The sequence below is a fragment of the Haliotis rufescens genome, unplaced genomic scaffold, assembly GCF_023055435.1.
Source record: "Haliotis rufescens isolate VD_foot unplaced genomic scaffold, xgHalRufe1.0.p SCAF_3, whole genome shotgun sequence".
Lineage (NCBI taxonomy): Eukaryota > Metazoa > Mollusca > Gastropoda > Lepetellida > Haliotidae > Haliotis > Haliotis rufescens.
In genome coordinates, this window is record NW_025964001.1 from 38249646 (window position 1) to 38271670 (window position 22025).

The 22025-nt window shown below is 41.0% G+C and overlaps 2 protein-coding genes across 3 annotated transcripts; both read right to left on the bottom strand.

The window, feature by feature from the left end:
• Positions 1–7661: 7661 nt before the first annotated feature.
• On the bottom strand, positions 7662–10524 carry LOC125384254 (calmodulin-like). The gene is made up of 2 exons (XM_048402938.1): positions 10287–10524; positions 7662–8998 (listed from the first exon to the last, which is right to left on the bottom strand). Exons 1-2 carry the CDS (start codon positions 10516–10518, stop codon positions 8973–8975), a joined length of 258 nt encoding a protein of 85 aa, XP_048258895.1. The 5' UTR covers positions 10519–10524; the 3' UTR covers positions 7662–8972.
• A 1065-nt stretch (positions 10525–11589) lies between these two features.
• Positions 11590–20848, bottom strand: LOC124118456 (calmodulin-like). Of its 2 annotated transcripts, XM_048402937.1 has the most exons (6): positions 20588–20848; positions 19338–19368; positions 15871–16014; positions 13265–13507; positions 11921–11976; positions 11590–11685 (listed from the first exon to the last, which is right to left on the bottom strand). In XM_048402937.1, the coding sequence occupies exons 1-5, from the start codon at positions 20588–20590 to the stop codon at positions 11951–11953; spliced, it is 447 nt and encodes a 148-aa protein (XP_048258894.1). In that variant the 5' UTR covers positions 20591–20848; the 3' UTR covers positions 11590–11685; positions 11921–11950. The 2 variants fall into 2 exon arrangements, with proteins under 2 accessions (XP_048258894.1, XP_048258892.1); XM_048402935.1 differs by having other exon boundaries at positions 11590–11976; positions 20588–20843.
• Between the last annotated feature and the right edge of the window lie 1177 nt (positions 20849–22025).

Below are 22025 nucleotides of genomic sequence, written 5' to 3' on the forward strand. Positions count from 1 at the left end.
AGGAAGTCATGGTGTTGGTCCACTAAAGTCACAGTGTTGGTCCAGTAAGTCGTGGTGTTGGTCCAGTTAGTCGTGGTGTTGGTCTAGTAACTCATGGTGTTGGTCCAGTGAGTCGTGGTATTGGTCCAGTAAGTCATGGTGTTGGTCTAGTAAGTCACGGTGTTGGTCCAGTGAGTCGTGGTATTGGTCCAGTGAGTCATGGTGTTGGTCCAGTAAGTCACGGTGTTGGTCCAGTGAGTCGTGGTATTGGTCCAGTGAGTCGTGGTATTGGTCCAGTAAGTCATGGTGTTGGTCCAGTAAGTCACGGTGTTGGTCCAGTGAGTCGTGGTGTTGGTCCAGTAAGTCACGGTGTTGGTCTAGTAAGTCATGGTGTTGGTCCAGTAAGTCACGGTGTTGGTCTAGTAAGTCGTGGTGTTGGTCCACTTAAGTCATAGTGTTGGTCCAGTAAGTCATGGTGTTGGTCCAGTAAGTCACGGTGTTGGTCTAGTAGGTCGTGGTGTTGGTCCACTAAAGTCACAGTGTTGGTCCAGTAAGTCGTGGTGTTGGTCTAGTAAGTCATGGTGTTGGTCGTTGGTCAAGTAAGTCATGGTGTTGGTCCAGTAAGTCATGGTGTTTGTCCAGTAAGTCACGGTGTTGGTCCAGTAAGTCATGGTGTTGGTCCAGTAAGTCACGGTGTTGGTCTAGTAAGTCATGGTGTTGGTCCAGTAAGTCGTGGTGTTGGTCCAGTAAGTCACGGTGTTGGTCTAGTAAGTCGTGGTGTTGGTCCACTAAAGTCATAGTGTTGGTCCAGTAAGTCATGGTGTTGGTCCAGTAAGTCACGGTGTTGGTCTAGTAAGTCGTGGTGTTGGTCCACTAAAGTCACAGTGTTGGTCCAGTAAGTCGTGGTGTTGGTCTAGTAAGTCATGGTGTTGGTCGTTGGTCAAGTAAGTCATAGTGTAGGTCCAGTAAGTCATCGTGTTTGTCCAGTAAGTCACGGTGTTGGTCCAGTAAGTCATGGTGTTCGTCCATTGAGTCGTGGTATTGGTCCAGTAAGTCATGGTGTTGGTCCAGTAAGTCACGGTGTTGGTCCAGTAAGTCGTGGTGTTGGTCCAGTAAGTCATGGTGTTGGTCTAGTAAGTCGTGGTGTTGGTCCACTTAAGTCACAGTGTTGGTCCAGTAAGTCGTGGTGTTGGTCCAGTAAGTCGTGGTGTTGGTCTAGTAAGTCATGGTGTTGGTCGTTGGTCAAGTAAGTCATGGTGTTGGTCCAGTAAGTCGTGGTGTTGGTCCAGTAAGTAATGGTGTTGGTCCAGCAAATAATGGTGTTGGTCCAGGAAGTCACAGTGTTGGTCGTTGGTCAAGTAAGTCATGGTGTTGGTCCAGTAAGTCATGGTGTTGGTCCAGTAAATCACGGTGTTGGTCGTTGGTCAAGTAAGTCATGGTGTTGGTCCAGTAAGTCAAGGTGTTGGTCGTTGGTCAAGTAAGTCATGGTGTTGGTGCAGTAAGTCACGGTGTTGGTCGTTGGTCAAATAAGTCATGGTGTTTGTCCAGTTAGTCATGATTTTGGTCCAGTAAGTCGTGGTGTTGGTCAAGTAAGTCACGGTGTTGGGTGTTGGTCAAGTAAGTCATGGTGTTGGTCAAGTAAGTATTGGTGTTGATACAGTTAGTCATGGTGTTGGTCCAGTTAGTCATGGTGTTGGTCCAGTAAGTCACGGTGTTGGGTGTTGGTCCAGTAAGTCATGGTGTTGGTCGAGTAAGTCATGGTGTTAGTCCAGTTAGTCATGGTGTTGGTCCACTAAGTCATGGTGTTGGTCCAGTAAGTCATGGTGTTAGTCCAGTAAGTCATGGTGTTGGTCCAGTAAGTAATGGTGTTGGGTGTTGGTCCAGTAAGTCACGGTGTTGGGTGTTGGTCCAGTAAGTCATGGTGTTGGTCGAGTAAGTCATGGTGTTGGGTGTTGGTCCAGTTAGTCATGGTGTTGGTCGAGTAAGTCATGGTGTTAGTCCAGTTAGTCATGGTGTTGGTCCAGTAAGTCATGGTGTTGGTCCAGTAAGTCATGGTGTTAGTCCAGTTAGTCATGGTGTTGGTCCAGTAAGTCACAGTGTTGGTCCAGTAAGTCATGTTGTTGGTCATGTCACCATTTTGTTCTTTCTTTTCGTCGTCTTAGTGCGTGAATGGTTTTACACCGCTTTCAGCAATATTTCAGCAATATCACGATGGGGGACACCAGAAACGAAACGAACGAATGTCCCTCTCGTCGTCTTCTCTCTGAAATACTCTAACTGTTGCTAACCAAAGCTCACTGTAGACGGTAGTGAGTGGGATAAGTGTTGTTTTAAGGCGCAGCCACCGATGTTTCAGCCATATCACCCTCGGAGCCCGATGAAGCACTATCAGACATGTTTCTCACATCCGGTATGTAGTGTAGACACTGACGTGAAGTCGTGCCAAAGAATTGACACATTGCAGCCCCGGAATGCCTACATGTGATGATAACTAGCTGTGAGGAATACATTATTGCAGTAGCCTGGCACAATGGATTCCACTGGATTGTCTGGTCCATACTCGATTATTTACAGACCGCCGTCATACAGCTGGATTATTGCTTAAACAACAACAAACAACAACTACAAAAGATCCAACTACACCAACTTATAATCAGTTGTTCGGGCAGCCCCTTTCGGAAAGTAGACAGTGGACATTCGTCACCACTCGCCTCTTTCCGTAACCTGCAAGAAGACTCGTACCCCTATCGATGAATGTTATGTGCGAAAATACGACAAACCCATCAGAATGCGCGTATGATTTCAAGTTCATCGTCAAAGAATCCCTCAGAAACAATTTTTGATTTTACATATGTCTTGCATCTAAAAATATACCCAAGACACAGTTAAAAGTGTTCAATCATACTGTATAATTCCGCATGTCGCGATGTGCTTTAAATTGCATCAGAAATATATATAATATATAGGGAAATATATGTAAACCATAACGCAGCGAGTCAACAATTGAAGATGTTTTTTAAATATGCACCCACTCAGAAATTATAATTGGCCATTTAGTTTCAATAAAAAGAACTGTCATTTTTCAAAATGACAACTGATGCTGAACGTAACCACGAATATTTTCAAGCAGGTGATATTTGGTGCGGAACGTGGGATGGCGTGTTTAGTTTCATGTTCCCAGCAGCTGCAAGAACGTGTTGTGCGTATTTTTTTATGTAATTGATGTTGAATTCCTAGTAATTAAAACATTTACCATAAAAATCTATTGGAAAAAAATTGGTTTTGTGCAACCTGTTGTATTCATATTTCTAATGCCTGAATGATCAGCTGATACCCGACACACGTGTCGGGCCCATTTCGTCTTATACAACAAGATCGCAACACCCAATTCGTTAACACAGACATTTAATACTAAACCCTTTTGTTGACTCGGGCCCGCTAGGTTCAATGTGATCCATACATTTCTGGTGTACGAATGTTCACAATCATCAATATGAAACTACACGTGCATCGCGTCGATAGTGTCGAGGGACATATGTTACCGTCGTAAGGAGGGGGGCGTGACGAGGCCGAGGATGTAACGTATAATCGAAGTATCGATGCATCGCAATTGTCCATGGCCCGATCGCATTCAACTGGAAACATTATTGCGTTACACTATCGATAGTAACGATAGACGTCATAAATAAAAACGCGTTTAATGATTTCGTTACCTTTGACCCAAAATACACACAATTTACAGAGACACACGGGTATTTGTAAATATTGTTATGTCAAAAATAAGTATCTCCCCCCCCCCCCACACACACACACACCCCCACCCCATCCCCAAGAATTCTTGTGAATTGTTGAGTTTTGTAAGGCCATGACGCATAACAAAAGGCCAACGTCGGTGTAAGAGGGGCGGGTGGGTTGCCTAGGGGTTTAAAAGGGTTAAAACGTTCACCGTCACGACGAAGCACCGAGTTCGATTCCCCACATTGGTACAATGTGTGCAGCCCATATTTGTGTCCCACGCCGTCATATTTTGATGGAAAATTTCTAAAAACGACTTAAAACCATTTTCACTCACTCGGTGTAGGAAAGTAAGGTGATTATTACTATATTATCGGAAACGTGTTTATAACTATAAATAATTATGCACTTGCACTAATTATGATGCTCTCGATTGTCCCTGGTACGTGCCCTGTATATACCACGTTTCAATGGGAATATTCAAAACTTCTCATTATCGTCCTTTACTTATTTTTGAGTTAAATATTGTTTACTCACTCACTCACCCCCACTCACTCACCCACCTATCCAACACCCCAATCTAATCCCACCTCCCTCCATTCCACTCACTCACTCGCTCATTCACTCCCACCCATCCATCCAACAACCCCAACTAAGCCCTTCCACTCACTCACTCATTCAGACCGCCTCCGTGGTCTTGTGGTAGAGCGTCCGCCCGGAGAGCGGAAGGTCCAGGTTCGATCCCGGGCCGCGTCATACAAAAAGACGTTAAAATATTGTACTTGTTGTTACCCTGTCTGGCGCTCGGCATTAAGGGGCTAAAACAAGGACTGGTCGGCTCGGAGTCAGTATACTGTGTCTGAGTGGGGTATTCATGTTAAACTGCGGCATGGTATCTCAGTGAGCTAGCACTATAAATCGGCATCAGTCCGGACTAGTACAAGCAGCCACGCACACACATACACATGCATGCACCTCGCTATATAAGTGCAATAATCTTGGACGCGACGTTAAACCCAATTTCACCTCACCTCACTCACTCATTCATCTATATAGTTTATGCATCTATATAGAGAATCTCACCCGAGTGTCTTTTGATAGCAAATATATCAACACGAGTTGATAAAAGTGGAAAAATTCCGAGGCTTGCCAAGGATTTTTGCCACTTTTATCAACAAGTGTTGATATATTTGATATCAAAAGACACGAGGTTGAGATTTTATTTATCATCCAACATCATTCTTCCAACTTTTTAATTAGCAGTGTCTTCAGTGTAAAAAGTACTGCTAACAGCTTCAGTAGCAGAGCCATTAGTGATGTCATTTGATTGTGACGTCACAATGGTCTCCAAAGCATTGTGATGCAATTTCATTGCAGCGATATCTACACTGTAGATATCGCTTGATATCATCCAAGCGATATCTCCTGTGGGAGCCAGTTTTGGATGATAAAACACCTTTACATACTAATTATGTACAGCAGCGGCCTGTTTGAAACTTTATCTTAGCAGACGAACCCGTGGTTGATACTTCCCACCGCCAAGGAATTACATATTCCTATTTTTGCACTGCCAGTTGAAACACTGACAAACCTTTTTTCCTGCAGGTCGTATATGTACGGGTTCCAAAGCAACACGTATGAAGAAAATACAATGCACACCGCATCATGGGAACATCAAGAGTCAAAGGCGTTATGCTTAAACAGTGATAAATGTTTACAATCACTTAACGAAACCGCTTTGCGTCTGTAGTATTGTTGACAAAAGTTCAAACAAAATACTGAATGAAACAGAAAGAAAGGTGAGAAATAAAGATTTTCTGCGATGAAGACGTGTGTAAAAGATGTAGACACAGCTCTGTTTGTTTCTTTGGAGTTCAACGCCGCACCTAGCTATATATTCCAGCTATATGATGGCGGTCTGTAAATAATCGAGTCCGGACCAGACAACCCAGTGATGCATCAACCCATTCAGCGTGTCTGACCATCCGATCCCGTTAGTCGCCTCTTACGACTGAATAGGTGGCATTAGATTGACATGGCAATGCCCCAACACTGCCTGTAGAACTAGGTGTACGCCTGCAACTAAATAGGGCCATGTATAGATCTGTTTAGTTGTCTCTTTATTCATTCTTGGAAATCATTCTTTTTATGCAAGAATTGTATATTTTACTACAAAAACTCCGGAAAAAAGAAAGTATAGACTTGGAAATTGGATTAAATCAAACTATTACATACGTTATTATTATTATTATTATTATTAAAAGGTTACTAGGTTGAAAACAGTCGCTGAAACACTTGAAAACCTAAGGTCCAAAAAACAACTACGATACCCGTATCAAATTCATCACCATCAAATAATTATTTCTTGTTTGGTTCATTTTTAGCCACCATGAAACACGTTGGTGTACACTTTCTTTTGCCCGGCAGTATATTTCCACAATTGATTGATCTTATCGGCTGTCGCACGCTGATGACGTGGTATCGACCTGCCGCCATCTGTGTAAACTGACTTCCAATACAGTTGAACAGATGTCGATACTTTTACAGATAGTTCGGATAAAACTACAGAATTTGGTATCGTTGTAAACCCGATAGACTGGGTTTGTACTGAAGGTGTCTCAATATCAAACCTATAAATTATATCTAGGCAATGGTAATAATTTGACCCGTGCGAGAAACAATTAAATATGTTTATCTCTTTGTTGTGACTTCAACACGTCCACGTTATAAACCTTACAACGTGTTCCCCATGAATTAGCTGAACTAGAAAGTTGAAATATCTGTAGCGAGTTGGAACAATTCCACCGGTGACCTACGTATAGTAGCTTTGAATTCGAACATTTAAATGTTCGATGTCCAATACAGTGAAACCTCGAAAGTACGGAAAATCCCACATTCTGGGCTATTACTGCAGGGAATATCTACATAAATGCACGCACGCACATAGGGACATTACTAAGTACCCGTGATTCGTTAATCCGGAAATTTGTTAATATCCGGAAATTTTCACTAAGAGGCTGTTGGTAGCGTTTCCACCGTGGTTCACCATACGGGTTTTGGGGATGAATAGGGGTCCAGCCAGTGCCTTCAGGTTGTCTCAGAGGCCGACTACTGTTGCGATCGGATGGTCAGACTCCGTGACACAATTCCCTTCCACTGATTTACCCACCTGAACTAGAAATAAAGGAGACGAGTGAGACCGCCTCATCTTTTTTCATGTTTACATCAATCCATAAAAATTCAGAGAGACAAAAATCTATCCTCAAGACTGTGAGTGAGTGAATGGTTTTATGCCGCTTTCAGCAATATCCCAGCAATATTACGGCGGGGAACACCTGTTTGTTCAGGTGAGCACTTGACTTGACTTAACATGTGTTTGTAACGAGTGCCACCGGTTGAGATATTTTATGATTATGGAAAATGTTTTGTCGCTATAATTAATTGGCTGGTAGCGTGTCATCGTGTCCTGATGTCGTGTATCGGTGCTCATACTTTCAGTCACTGTTTTTTCCTGTTCCAGTTCCAGGGGCGGTCACGCCGAAGACCCGGGTTCGATTCCCGACATGGGTACAATGTGTGAAGCCCATTTCTGGTGTCCCCCGCCGTGATATTGCTGGAATATTGCTAAAAGCGGCGTAAAACCATACTCACTCACTCACTCGATACTTTACACCGCCCTGGTAGAGCTGGGCCATTGTTGACTGCGGCGTAAAACAATATTAATTCTCCCACTTCACTTGCCCTTCTTTATGAAAGAAAGGGGCGGTCGGGCAGCCTAGTGGTTAAAGCGTTCGCTCGTCACAGTGAAGACCCGGTTTCCATTCCCCAGATGGGTACAATGTGTGAAGCCCATTCCTGATGTCCCCGCCGTGATATTGCTGGAATATTGCTAAAAGCGGCGTAAAGCCACATTCACTCACTATGACAGAAAAGCTAAATACAACATATCCATGTATTAGAATTATTTTATTGGTGTATCACATTCTCTCTGAAGAAATAAACAAACGACAAACTACAAGAAAATGAAGAGTGTCATGGACTCATGTTAATCTAGCCACTGAATGATATTTATATTCTTCAACTTTCCGTCATTTACATGTCCCGTTATCCAAAGGATGTTCTATTCGAAGAGACATCACGTGATGGAGTGCACGCGTGTGTAGAGTTTCGAGAAAACAAACACATTTAAACAAGTCTTCAAAATGATTCAGTCACGCGTTCATCGTCGTAAATAATTCAATGGCTAGTTGCTGTAGTCAGTGCATACAAGCGCGTCGAGTATTGACGGTGCGAGTTTCTTTTCTCGTTGACACTATGATATTTCGAAAATGGCACGACACTTTTTGTTGGTTGGGGCGAAAAAACTTAAATAAATAATGACAAAAACTATAAATATGGTTAGCCGCATAACACCTCGTGCAGTAACGGAGTAGTGATATTGCCTGATTTCACTGTATACCGCATACCGCCCGATCCCTCCGCAAATAGTTCGTACAACAGGGCGTCGTATTTTGAGAAAAGCATACTTTATTGTCAATAGAAATTAGGTAAACGATTTCATATCGAGCAAAATCTATAGGAGGGTACCGACTGCCGTCAGATTGTGATGTGTAATTTGATAGTCACGTGAAATAGTAAAACTAGTGAATCCATTTCCAATATGGATTCCTTCCAATACTGGCCGAGGTGACATATGCGAGTGAGGTGAGCCGAGTGGAGCGGTAACGGACCGGTCTGTCGCCCAGACCCTTGAGAATAAATTTAAAAAAAATGAATCCAACTCAAGTCTAGATTGCCTTAGGTCTAAAATTAAGCATTGGTCAGGGTTCCATTTGGATTCTATTTGCTTCATTTTTTGTGTAGATATGTATATTTAAATTTATTTCTGGGACTAAATGTCAGTTTTGATATCGAATGCTGAATGTAAGTTAATTCAAACAATATTAAATACGGGCATTGAGAAATTAGGTGGGACATATTACTCAACTTTTGATAAGGATTGCTATTACTCCGTGATACACCAAACGCATTACTTCCCTGCCTTGCTATCAGCTGTTGAGTAGTATTATGATATCCCACGCAGGCACGTATACCATCATTCAGACATACATCCCTATATATGAACACCATTTAATAACAATGCAATGCTGGACCATATCAAGCATTCAGTGATCCATCCATAACGTTCAAATCTGGAACATAATTTCGCAGACGGAAACTACCGATGACTTCTGATTGTCAAAGTTGTTTGCGAGTCACTAGGCAACCATCACCTTCACAAATTCTGAAACACAATATAAACACATGAAGTAACGAGTGTTATGATTTTATATATATTCATGAAGGCAGATAAATATGATTTCTTCTGTTATGATTTTGTTTGTTTGTTTGTTTTTTGACGCCGCACTCAGCAATATTCAAGCTATATGACGGCGGTCTGTAAATAATCGAGTCTGGGCCGGGCAATCCAACGATTGATGTCATGAGCACCGATCTACGCAATTTGGATACGATGACATACATCAACCACGTCAGCGAGCCTGACCACCCGATCCCGTTAGTCGCCTCTTACGACAAGTTTGGGTTGCTGAAGACCTATTCTCCCCTGGAACTTCACGGGTCCTTGCTTTATAAACAGTCTGTTGATCTGGCCTGTCGCTTGACGTGCTATGTGGAAGTGAAAAATAGTCAACGTTGATTTGCGATTCATTAAAACATAATTCAAGTCAAAAGACGTTTAAACTTTTCATATTTTCAATTCAAAAATCTATTTACAAATTTAAGATCACCCGTAAACACAAAAAATGAATTGATCTGGCGTGATTCCGAATATCAGCATCCAGTTTGAAAATGTTAATACCCCAAACTAATATTTCAAAACAGTTTGGGGCAATTTGTCTTGATGAAAACTGCCGGGCACAAGAAAGAATACACTTGAAAATTGGATTGAACCAAAACATTACAAACGTTATCAAAACATTACTAGACTGAAAACAGTCGCCGAAACACTGAAAACTTGAGGTTCAAAACATAACTATGACACCCGTATGAAATACATCACCATCGAATAATAGTTTTTGTTTGTTACATTTTAAGCCACCATCAAAAAGTGTGTATACGTTTGTTTCTCAGGTAGATTGTATTGTGATTCTTCTTTAATAGCGACAAACATTCATACATAACAAGTAAAGCCTTAAAAAAACCCGAACGGTTTCTCTTAAGGACAGATGGATCATAAGTGATTCGACATTTTATGTTAAACTGTTTGATTTTCATAGTTTGTCCAACACAGTTTTGCTGGCCATATTTAGAATCCCACAAGCAGTGAATGGGTACCCGTTAGGATGAGATGGTTATGTGACTGTTAATAGCCCAACAAGTAGCTTGCACACTGAACCACTGAACGGGGTAATAAAATGCGTTAGCGCATGTGTCATAATTATCATCATCATCACCATCATCATCGTCGTCGTCGTCGTCGTCATCATCATCACACATCATTATTATTTATTTTTTCATTATTAGTATTAGTATTAGTATTGGTGTTGTCATGTAAACGCTGTTACAGTCACCTTCATAATTAACCTTCCCGTCTTGATTGAGGTCGACAGTCTGCATCATGGCGTCCACCTCAGCGTTAGAGAGACGCTCCCCCCGGACTCTGATCACCTCCCTCAATTCGTTGGGGCTAATGAAACCGTCGCCGTTCAAGTCGTACTTCTTGAAATCGGTAATAATCTCTTTAGAAAATTTAGCGTCTTCAACTTTCTTGAGCATCATATTCTGGAACTCCTCAAAGTCCATTGTCTTGTTGCCTGGAGAAAATATTGGAATTGAAATTCGAGTTAACCAGCTGCTTCAGCATCTGAATGTTTCTATGTAATTTATATTGGATTCATTTGTACGTTCATTTTATTCCGATGTAGTTGAAGGCCACGTAAACAAACCTTGTTTAGCATAAGCAACTGACCCTAATAATCAACTGGAATCTAAATTGTTTCCTATATCATATCTTGCTAACGGTATAGGAATCTACGTCGCTATATGCAATAAACAAAGTTGTTATCCATAAAGGTGCACGTTTTCTTATGTTAAAGTTATATGCTCAACTCCGTACTGTCCACGAGTTCCTCAAACTCCCATACTTTAATATAGGCTTACGACAGTCGTAACGCTATGATCGCTTTGTGAAACGGATCACTCCAAGGCTTCGAGATTTCGAAGTGTTGATAGGCAGTTGCCCTTCCCATACATTGTTATATATCTTTTTTCAAAATGAGAAAACAAGAAAATACTCATTTGGCCGAATAAACAATTCAAAGATCATTTCTGTAATACGAACATATACAACTGACACAGGGATATCTGAGTAAAGGTTGTCTACTACAAGATAGAAAATGTAATGACTTATTTGCTAGCGTTTTTAGCGATTTGCAAATATAACACTAACATGTTGATATAAGTGTTTTCTTATACATAAACGTTTCTTCATCTGTGGTTCAAATGTTTTAAAACGATAAATACTATTAACAATACCTTAATACGAAACTGTTTAGATTTGATTGGTTAACAGAGGCCTCTATTTAAAAAGGGTCACGACCCAGTTGTCTAACGCGCCGCAATTCGCTGTGCAGAGTTCTGTCCCTTGGGCATGCCAGAAAACTATGATTGTGGGTTCGAATCCCGGTTCGCCCCGATTATGTTTCTAGTTTTGTCAGCACGATACCCGTGCTCGTGGGTTTCACCGAGGTGGTAAACGTCTGAGACCTGCATCACTTCGGGATTTCCTCCCGCATAAAGCTAACACGCCGTAATACAGCTGGTTTTACTGGAATACTGTTACTCGTTAAGTGTGAGTTTCGTGCGGGACTAAATGTCAGTTTTGATATCGAATGCTGAATGTAAGTTAATTCAAACAATATTAAATACGGGCATTGAGAAATTAGGTGGGACATATTACTCAACTTTTGATAAGGATTGCTATTACTCCGTGATACACCAAACGCATTACTTCCCTGCCTTGCTATCAGCTGTTGAGTAGTATTATGATATCCCACGCAGGCACGTATACCATCATTCAGACATACATCCCTATATATGAACACCATTTAATAACAATGCAATGCTGGACCATATCAAGCATTCAGTGATCCATCCATAACGTTCAAATCTGGAACATAATTTCGCAGACGGAAACTACCGATGACTTCTGATTGTCAAAGTTGTTTGCGAGTCACTAGGCAACCATCACCTTCACAAATTCTGAAACACAATATAAACACATGAAGTAACGAGTGTTATGATTTTATATATATTCATGAAGGCAGATAAATATGATTTCTTCTGTTATGATTTTGTTTGTTTGTTTGTTTTTTGACGCCGCACTCAGCAATATTCAAGCTATATGACGGCGGTCTGTAAATAATCGAGTCTGGGCCGGGCAATCCAACGATTGATGTCATGAGCACCGATCTACGCAATTTGGATACGATGACATACATCAACCACGTCAGCGAGCCTGACCACCCGATCCCGTTAGTCGCCTCTTACGACAAGTTTGGGTTGCTGAAGACCTATTCTCCCCTGGAACTTCACGGGTCCTTGCTTTATAAACAGTCTGTTGATCTGGCCTGTCGCTTGACGTGCTATGTGGAAGTGAAAAATAGTCAACGTTGATTTGCGATTCATTAAAACATAATTCAAGTCAAAAGACGTTTAAACTTTTCATATTTTCAATTCAAAAATCTATTTACAAATTTAAGATCACCCGTAAACACAAAAAATGAATTGATCTGGCGTGATTCCGAATATCAGCATCCAGTTTGAAAATGTTAATACCCCAAACTAATATTTCAAAACAGTTTGGGGCAATTTGTCTTGATGAAAACTGCCGGGCACAAGAAAGAATACACTTGAAAATTGGATTGAACCAAAACATTACAAACGTTATCAAAACATTACTAGACTGAAAACAGTCGCCGAAACACTGAAAACTTGAGGTTCAAAACATAACTATGACACCCGTATGAAATACATCACCATCGAATAATAGTTTTTGTTTGTTACATTTTAAGCCACCATCAAAAAGTGTGTATACGTTTGTTTCTCAGGTAGATTGTATTGTGATTCTTCTTTAATAGCGACAAACATTCATACATAACAAGTAAAGCCTTAAAAAAACCCGAACGGTTTCTCTTAAGGACAGATGGATCATAAGTGATTCGACATTTTATGTTAAACTGTTTGATTTTCATAGTTTGTCCAACACAGTTTTGCTGGCCATATTTAGAATCCCACAAGCAGTGAATGGGTACCCGTTAGGATGAGATGGTTATGTGACTGTTAATAGCCCAACAAGTAGCTTGCACACTGAACCACTGAACGGGGTAATAAAATGCGTTAGCGCATGTGTCATAATTATCATCATCATCACCATCATCATCGTCGTCGTCGTCGTCGTCATCATCATCACACATCATTATTATTTATTTTTTCATTATTAGTATTAGTATTAGTATTGGTGTTGTCATGTAAACGCTGTTACAGTCACCTTCATAATTAACCTTCCCGTCTTGATTGAGGTCGACAGTCTGCATCATGGCGTCCACCTCAGCGTTAGAGAGACGCTCCCCCCGGACTCTGATCACCTCCCTCAATTCGTTGGGGCTAATGAAACCGTCGCCGTTCAAGTCGTACTTCTTGAAATCGGTAATAATCTCTTTAGAAAATTTAGCGTCTTCAACTTTCTTGAGCATCATATTCTGGAACTCCTCAAAGTCCATTGTCTTGTTGCCTGGAGAAAATATTGGAATTGAAATTCGAGTTAACCAGCTGCTTCAGCATCTGAATGTTTCTATGTAATTTATATTGGATTCATTTGTACGTTCATTTTATTCCGATGTAGTTGAAGGCCACGTAAACAAACCTTGTTTAGCATAAGCAACTGACCCTAATAATCAACTGGAATCTAAATTGTTTCCTATATCATATCTTGCTAACGGTATAGGAATCTACGTCGCTATATGCAATAAACAAAGTTGTTATCCATAAAGGTGCACGTTTTCTTATGTTAAAGTTATATGCTCAACTCCGTACTGTCCACGAGTTCCTCAAACTCCCATACTTTAATATAGGCTTACGACAGTCGTAACGCTATGATCGCTTTGTGAAACGGATCACTCCAAGGCTTCGAGATTTCGAAGTGTTGATAGGCAGTTGCCCTTCCCATACATTGTTATATATCTTTTTTCAAAATGAGAAAACAAGAGAGTTTCGTGCGTTGGAGTGAGTGAGTATGGTTTTACGCCGCATCTTGCAATATCCTAGCAATATCACGGCGGAGGACAGCAGAAATGGGCTTCAAACACCCAACTCTCATTTTGGTGACGAGCGAACCTTTTAACCACCAGGCAACCATACCGCCCCCCTTTAGAGAACCTAGGGTATAAAATGCACACATGCGCCCCCGTGTTTACATGGATAGTTAGATTAATACAAAGATACGTTAGAAATGTCTACATTAGAAAAAGTTAAACACTCTTAATACAGGCCGACGGACATCCTCAATAAGATTTCACTTAATATCTCAAGAATAGTGGTGGTAGTAGTAGTAGTAGTAGTAGTAGTAGTAGTAGTAGTAGTAGTAGTTATAGTGCATCGGTGGGGTAGCCTAGTGGTCAAAGCGTTCGCTCGTCACGCCGAACTCCTGGGTTCGATTCCCCACATGGGTACAATGTGTGAAGCTTAGTTCTGTTGGCCCCCTCTGATATTGTTCGAATATTTCTAGAAGCGTCGTAAAACCATACTCACTCACTAGCGGTAGTGGTGGTAGTAGTAGTAGTAGTAGTAGTAGTAGTAGTAGTAGTAGTAGTAGTAGTTAGAACCATATAGATGGGACCATGTATTAGAACCATGTGAAGATCAAGGACAATTCAGAAAGTTCCTTCTAACAAATGCCAAAGTCAAAAGATTACTCTCGGTAAAAACATATTTTAGAAATTAAGGTATCAACATGCTTCGTCTAATTTTTTAAAAACAGGTAAACAGTAGCAATTAGACAACCCAGGAACAGCGATTGTGTTAACAGGGGTGCAAACAATTAAAGCAAAAAGACATTTATATTTTATTGCATCATTTTTTTATCCATCTTAGCACTGACATGTGAGTAAAAGAGTCGTCAAATATTAGGCACCACTTATCATCTCAAAATTAGTGAGTGAGTGAGTAAGTTGGGTTTAACGCCGCTTTTAACAGTATTCCAGTTATATCACGGCGTGTCAGCTTAATGTGGGAGGAAAGCCCGAAGTGATGCAGGTCTCAGACGTTTACCACTTCGGTGAAACCCACGAGCACGGGTATGGTGCTGACAAACCTAGAAACATAATTGGGCGAACCGGGATTCGAACCCACAATCATAGGTTTCTGGCGTGCCCAAGGGACGCAACTCTGCACAGCGAATCGCGGCGCCTTAGACAACTGGGCCACCCGTGCCCCTCTCAAAATTAGACGACCAGGGTTGTAATCGAGAATTTAATTGAATATAATCATATGGGAGATTTTTTTAAGGGCAGGTGAAATCTACAAATTAGTTCACACAAGACTCCCGTATTAATGGCGAGTTTGGAAACCGTGCTTGTGAATACGTCTTGGCCAACAATTACATGAATGTAATAGTTACAAGGTAGGGAGGGAAGATGTTTTGTTGAGGCGTTCACAGCGTAGAGGCTTGGAAGCGAACGTAAAATATCAAACACTTGCCATGTACAATGTAAAGGGTTGGTTTGAACTCCGTCATTGTATCACACTGTTATAGCCAAAGGCTCTTTACAATGAGAGTGTTGGGTTTTACGCCGCTTTTAACAGTAATCCAGTTATACCACGGCGTGTCGGCTTGATGTGGGAAGAAAGCTCGAAGTGATGCAGGTCTCAGACGTTTACCCCATCGGTGAAACGAGTGAGGATGTGGTGCTTGGATCATAATGGTGGCCAATCATGGACTCTAAACTCACGACCAGCGGATCCAGGCAAGGTTATGGACGCAACCTTTTCACATCTCTTGATAACTGATATACTATTTGAATCAGCGTTAACTCCAACTCACTCTTTCACCGACCAATCTACTCACCCACCCGCCCACTCACTCACTCACTCACTCACCGTCTTTGTCAAACTGGTTGATGATCTCCTCAACCTCCTCCAGGGTCATCTCGTGACCTAGTGACGTCAGCATAGCCCCCAACTCCGATGTGGTGATTTTGCCGCCCTTGTCCCGGTCATACTTGTCAAAAAGCTTCTTTAACTCTGAAAATGACAGAGTCAAAATGAAAAAGAAAAACAAAAAACGAAATAGAAAAAAAAACTGCCCCTGGATTCAACCCGAAAAAGAATTAGTCGTTGGACATGCTGGAAGCCCTGAAAAAAATGTGTTGAAAATATAATTGTTCGTCTCGCCCTTTCAGCAGAAAATAACATGGTCGGTCCCAAACGCATAAAAAAATCTCTATACAGTGAGGTCTCGTTTATCCGGACTGCTGTGTTCTGTCGACTAACGATTAATCTTTTCGGAGCAATACCGATCGTCATTCCTGTCAGAAGCCGTCCGCAAAACGTGGTTCCAGCACTGAGACTTACTCGTAATTCGCACAACCACTGATTTCTGATGCGTTGCATACCTACTCCGTGGTCTAGTGGTAGAGTGTCCGCCCGGGTTGTAGAAAGTCGGGGGTTCGATTCCCGGCTGCATCACACCAAAAGGCGTTAAAAAGATTGCACTTGTTGTTACCTTGCCTAGTGCTCGGCATTAAGGGGCTAAAACCGCTTGACTGTTTCGGAGTCATTATACTGTGTCTGAACGGGATATTCATATTCAACCTCGGTATGGTATCTCAATTGGCTAGCTCTATAAACTCGGCATAAGTCCGCACTAGTACAAGCAATAACACACATACGTGCATGCAATAATCTTGAACGGGACGTTAAACGCCATTTCACCTCACCATCATCTAATCTTATACGTAACGCTAACAGAGAATTTTCTGTCAAACATTTTGCAGCCGACGTTTCAATTTATTTCGATCAGATACGTTGTCCTCAAGTGAAATGCCTGGGGTCTGGGGTCTTGTTTCGTTTGTCGGAGAATGCCAGTGTGGTCATATAAACTCCCAGGCAAAAGAAAGTATACACTTGAAAACTGGATGTGACCAATAAAATACAAAGGTTATCAAAAGGTTACTTGGCTGAAAACACTGCAAACGTAAGGTCAAAAACACAACTGTGATGCACCATCGAATAGAGTGCAAAAATTTTGAACGGGACGTTAAACCCAATTTAACCTCACCATCATCTAATCTTATACGTAACGCTACGAGAATTTTCTATCAAACATTTTGCAGCCGATTTTTAATTTGACCAGCTGCGTTGTCCTTGATTTGATACATCATATCGGGAATTCCATTCATGTTATATTTTTGCTTTTAATTAGGTCCTCACCACGTGCAGTGTATGTGGGTAAACTATAGGGCAAAAGAAAGTATACACTTAGAATTTGACTACACAATTTCAAACGTCACAAAACCTGCCTGAAAACAGTCGCCTAAATACTGCACACTTAAGCTCCAAACCACAACCTGGATACCCGTATCAAATACATCAGCATCGAAAAAATATTTTTTGTTTGTTTCATTTTTAGCCATCATTGAACATAGATGTATACTTTCTTTTTCCCGGCAGCATATGTTGTTTTTTGAGTATCTATGCATCCATATATATATTCATGAACCGTAGACATTTTTTACCAGTTTTGGATTATATGTGTGGTATATCTTTTCTTCATGTATTAAGTATGTTTTCAAGTATTTTTTTATGTTTATTTATAATATAATAATACAAGATCTTTTTCTTTTTTGGCCATAATATTGTATTTGTTGCCGTGTGTATTTCTTGATGTCTAAGACATCGAATTTAGTGAGGGAGTGAGTTGGGTTTAACGCCGCTTTTAACAGTATTCCAGTTATATCACGGCGTGTCAGCTTAGTGTTGGGGGAAATCCCGAAGTGATGCAGGTCCCAGACGTTTACCACTTCGGTGAAACCCACGAGCACGGGTATGGTGCTGACAAACCTAGAAACATAATCGGGGCGAACCCACAATCATAGGTTTCTGGCTTGTCCAAGGGACGCAACTCTGCACAGCGAATCGCGGCGCCTTAGACAACTTGGCCACCCGTGCCTCCTCGAATATAGTGCTGACTATTAACGGCGAGCCCTGTAGGATTGCGTTACAACGGGAGTTCATTCTACATAATATAATAGTTTCGTATATCCATATTTTTTTACAAACATCCGAACAAGACACTATCAGTTTTGGGGAAACCTAAACTTATACTGACTTAATCTATGTTATTTTAGAGTTACAAAGGGTGATATCACTGGAGTGATTAAGTATGGAGAGATATATGAATGAGTGAGTTGGATTTAACGCCGCTTTAAACAGTATTCCAGTTATATGGCGGCGGCAGTTTAATGTGGGAGGAAATGCCGAAGTGATGCAGGTCATAAGTTTACCACTTTGGTGAAACTCGCGGTGCTGACAAACCTACAAACGGGCACAGAGAAATATAAAAACGCATGTAGAAATAAATTCTTTTATAATATTTCATTTTCCTTTTGATTAGAAAGTCTTCGAGCTACACACATTCTCATAAGTATGACATATTTAACACAATACAAGAGAAGTAGTAATTGATGAAAGATACAAGGTTAGTAAGTGAGTGAGTGAGTGAGTGAGTGAAGTGGGTTTAAGTCCGTTTTGAACAGTATTTCAGTATTTCGCCATGGTAGTTTGATGTGGGAGGAGAGCCTGGCCTAATGCAGGTACTAGATTTTCCATCTTGTTCGTGAACCCACGAGTGCAGGTATGGTGTGACAAACCAAAACTTATAATCATGTTGAATCTGGGATGCTAAACTACGGCCATGGGATTCTGCCATGACAAACGGACAACCTTATATGGTTGCGCCACCCGCCCCCATGCGAGATTAGATCTGCGTTAAGTAAAGAAGCATATGCAAATGTGTTTCTCGGATATGTGGTACGGTTATCTACGGTTATAACGAACTCAAAGGGACCACAAAATTTAGTTCGTTATAACCATAGTTCGTTATAAGCATATATACAGCATATATACAGCAAATGGCCGCGACCAAAAAAACAGTTCGTTATATCCACCAGTTCGTTATAAGCGTGTTCGTTATAAACGTAGTTTACTGTAATTGCATGTCTTGATAAGGAAATATTTCTTTTTTGAAAACTAAGACTGATTTAACGTCTATATCATTTCTTCACAGAGAGCACGCGCTGATCGTGACGTCACTGATTTGTGTGCACGCTGAATTTCACAAACTCTGCACAGAGTATACTTTTCCGAGAGCACGTCGAATATTTCACGCGCTTTAGACTGGTTTTCGGCTCTACGTGTGCTGCGACAGCTTCTTTATATTACAGACGGATTTATATGTACAAACTTCTGTATTTGAAATTTATTGAAAACGAGTATGATTGGAACTGATTAAATCATTAAAATAATTCGAAAATCTGATCTTGTAATAAGTTATGAATATTGTTTACCTTGAATCTGCGACTCTGAGAGTGTGTCCGCCTGAGAAAAAATAAAAATCAATTGTCAACATCATCGTAGATTACGCAGTGTAAATATATGAAATCGACCATAATGTCATAAAAGGGCAAACTATTCTGTAAATATATATATTCTGCAACAGTTTGAAACATATACATGGATCTGTTAGGGTGAGACTTAATTGAGACATCAGTTTGTAAATTCAGCATAAATCCTAAACTAGACACTGATGCATTTTGATCGAAGCAATCAATTCAACCAGGCGTCTATGATACCTCATTATTGATGCCAGTCGTTTCACCTGTTCAGACATGCTAACATCTAGTCAGGTGCAATGGTGATGCGAGTACCAACATATCCCCTTTGTAGCACACGTGGAGGGCATGCATCATTTATAGGGTTAATCAATGAAGACTGCACAGCATGGAACCACATTGTTATGCATCGTTGAATTCAATATAATAATAAGGTAATATTATTTAAGTCGACCACAATGTTTTAATGGCGTCCGCATCATCAATCGCATCTGATTATCGTGGATGTAGATTGTTGTTGTTTTTTGGTTGGTAAAATGAGTTATCGAAGAGCAATCAAGCAGGTGATTACGCTTGTTTAGAAGAACAGTCATCCAGTAACACAAGATATTAGAAAGATACAGTGACTAGATGATTAAGCCTCGATCACTCATGTCCTAATACTTGCCAGAATCCTTGACACAGCGTGTATATGAGGATATTCTTTCATCTACAGCACCACAACACATTTTACAAATATTCTTTTCAAATAAACTACATGGCGACGATATTGCATTGAGATGATATACTTTCATAAATACAGGAATTTCTGTTTATTTGGTTTAATATGGCCCCTACCGCCATTTTACGGGCGAGTTTAAATGAATCCAGCGATGCCATGTACATGTTAGCTGTGCTATTTATCCATAATTATTAAGGATTTATTATCATCAGCTCACGTGCTCATTATTAAGATTCCTGTCAATAGTACTGATGATGTCACTGATATAGATTGAAGTGATATCCTAATATTTTGAAATTCATATTTCAAACTTTCTTCTTCATTGAGTTCGCAATCAATGATCAAGAAATCACAAATATCGATTTTGCAGCTAAACAGTGGTAAATATCCGTGAAGATATAAATTAACTTCCATTCCTACATTCTTACCTGCACAGGTATGATGAATAGTTTCAGGAACAAATAAATAAAACATAATTACTCACCATATCGTATAAACAAGGGACTGTAAATGTGAATATATGGTGTATCGAAAGCTGGCTGAAGGAGATCTCGACGATTCTCGGTTGACAACGCGACTGGTGCAGAGCGACATCACAGTAATCAATATCGCAGACTACCCCGGGTGAAGAAGAGAGATGCGTGAGGCGGCGAGGACATCAATAATGATATACATAGGAACGAGAGACATATTATCAATCTGTTGGCAATAACAGTTGTGGTTGGTGTTGGTCGTACACCGGGGGTGACGGTAGGAGGGCAATGTGTGTCGCCGTTGATGCTGCTACTATAGCTAATGCCTGTCTGACGGAAGGAGGATGGTGAATGTCGTCGTTGATGCTGCTACAATAGCTAATGCCTGTCTGATTGTAGGAGTATGGCGAATGTCGTCTTTGATACTGCTACTATAGCTAATGCCTGTCTGACGGAAGGAGGATGGTGAATGTCGTCGTTGATGCTGCTACAATAGCTAATGCCAGTCGGATTGTAGGAGTATGGTGAATGTCGTCTTTGATGCTGCTACTATAGCTAATGCCTGTCTGACAGAAGGAGGATGGTGAATGTCGTCGTTGATGCTGCTACAATAGCTAATGCCAGTCGGATTGTAGGAGTATGGTGAATGTCGTCGTTGATGCTGCTACAATAGCTAATGCCAGTCGGATTGTAGGAGTATGGCGAATGTCGTCTTTGATACTGCTACTATAGCTAATGCCTGTCTGACAGAAGGAGGATGGTGAATGTCGTCGTTGATGCTGCTACTGTAGGTAATGCCGGTCCGATTGTTGGATTATGGTGAATGTCGTCGTTGATGCTGCTACAATAGCTAATGCCTGTCTGATGTAGGAGTATGGTGAATGTTGTCTTTGATATTGCTACTATAGCTAAATCCCGTCTGATGGTAGGAGGGCAATGTTTGTCGTCGTTGATGCTGCTACTATAACTAAAACCTGTCTGATTGTAGGAGGGCAGTGTTTGTCGTTGTTGATGCTGCTACAATAGCTAATGCCTGTCTGATGGTAGAAGGGCAATGTTTGTCGTCGTTGATGCTGCTACTATAACTAAAACCTGTCTGATTGTAGGAGGGCACTGTTTTTCGTCGTTGATGCTGCTACCATAGCTAATGCCTGTCTGATGTTAGGAGGGCAATGTTTGTCGTCGTTGATGCTGCTACTATAACTAAAACCTGTCTGATTGTAGGAGGGCAATGTTTTTCGTCGTTGATGCTGCTACCATAGCTAATGCCTGTCTGATGTTAGGAGGGCAATGTTTGTCGTCGTTGATGCTGCTACCATAGCTAATGCCTGTCTGATTGTAGGAGGGGCAATGTTTCTCGTCGTTGATGCTGCTACAACAGCTAACGTCTGTCTGGTGGTAAAAGGGCAATGTTTGTCATCGTTGATGCTGCTACTATAACTAAAACCT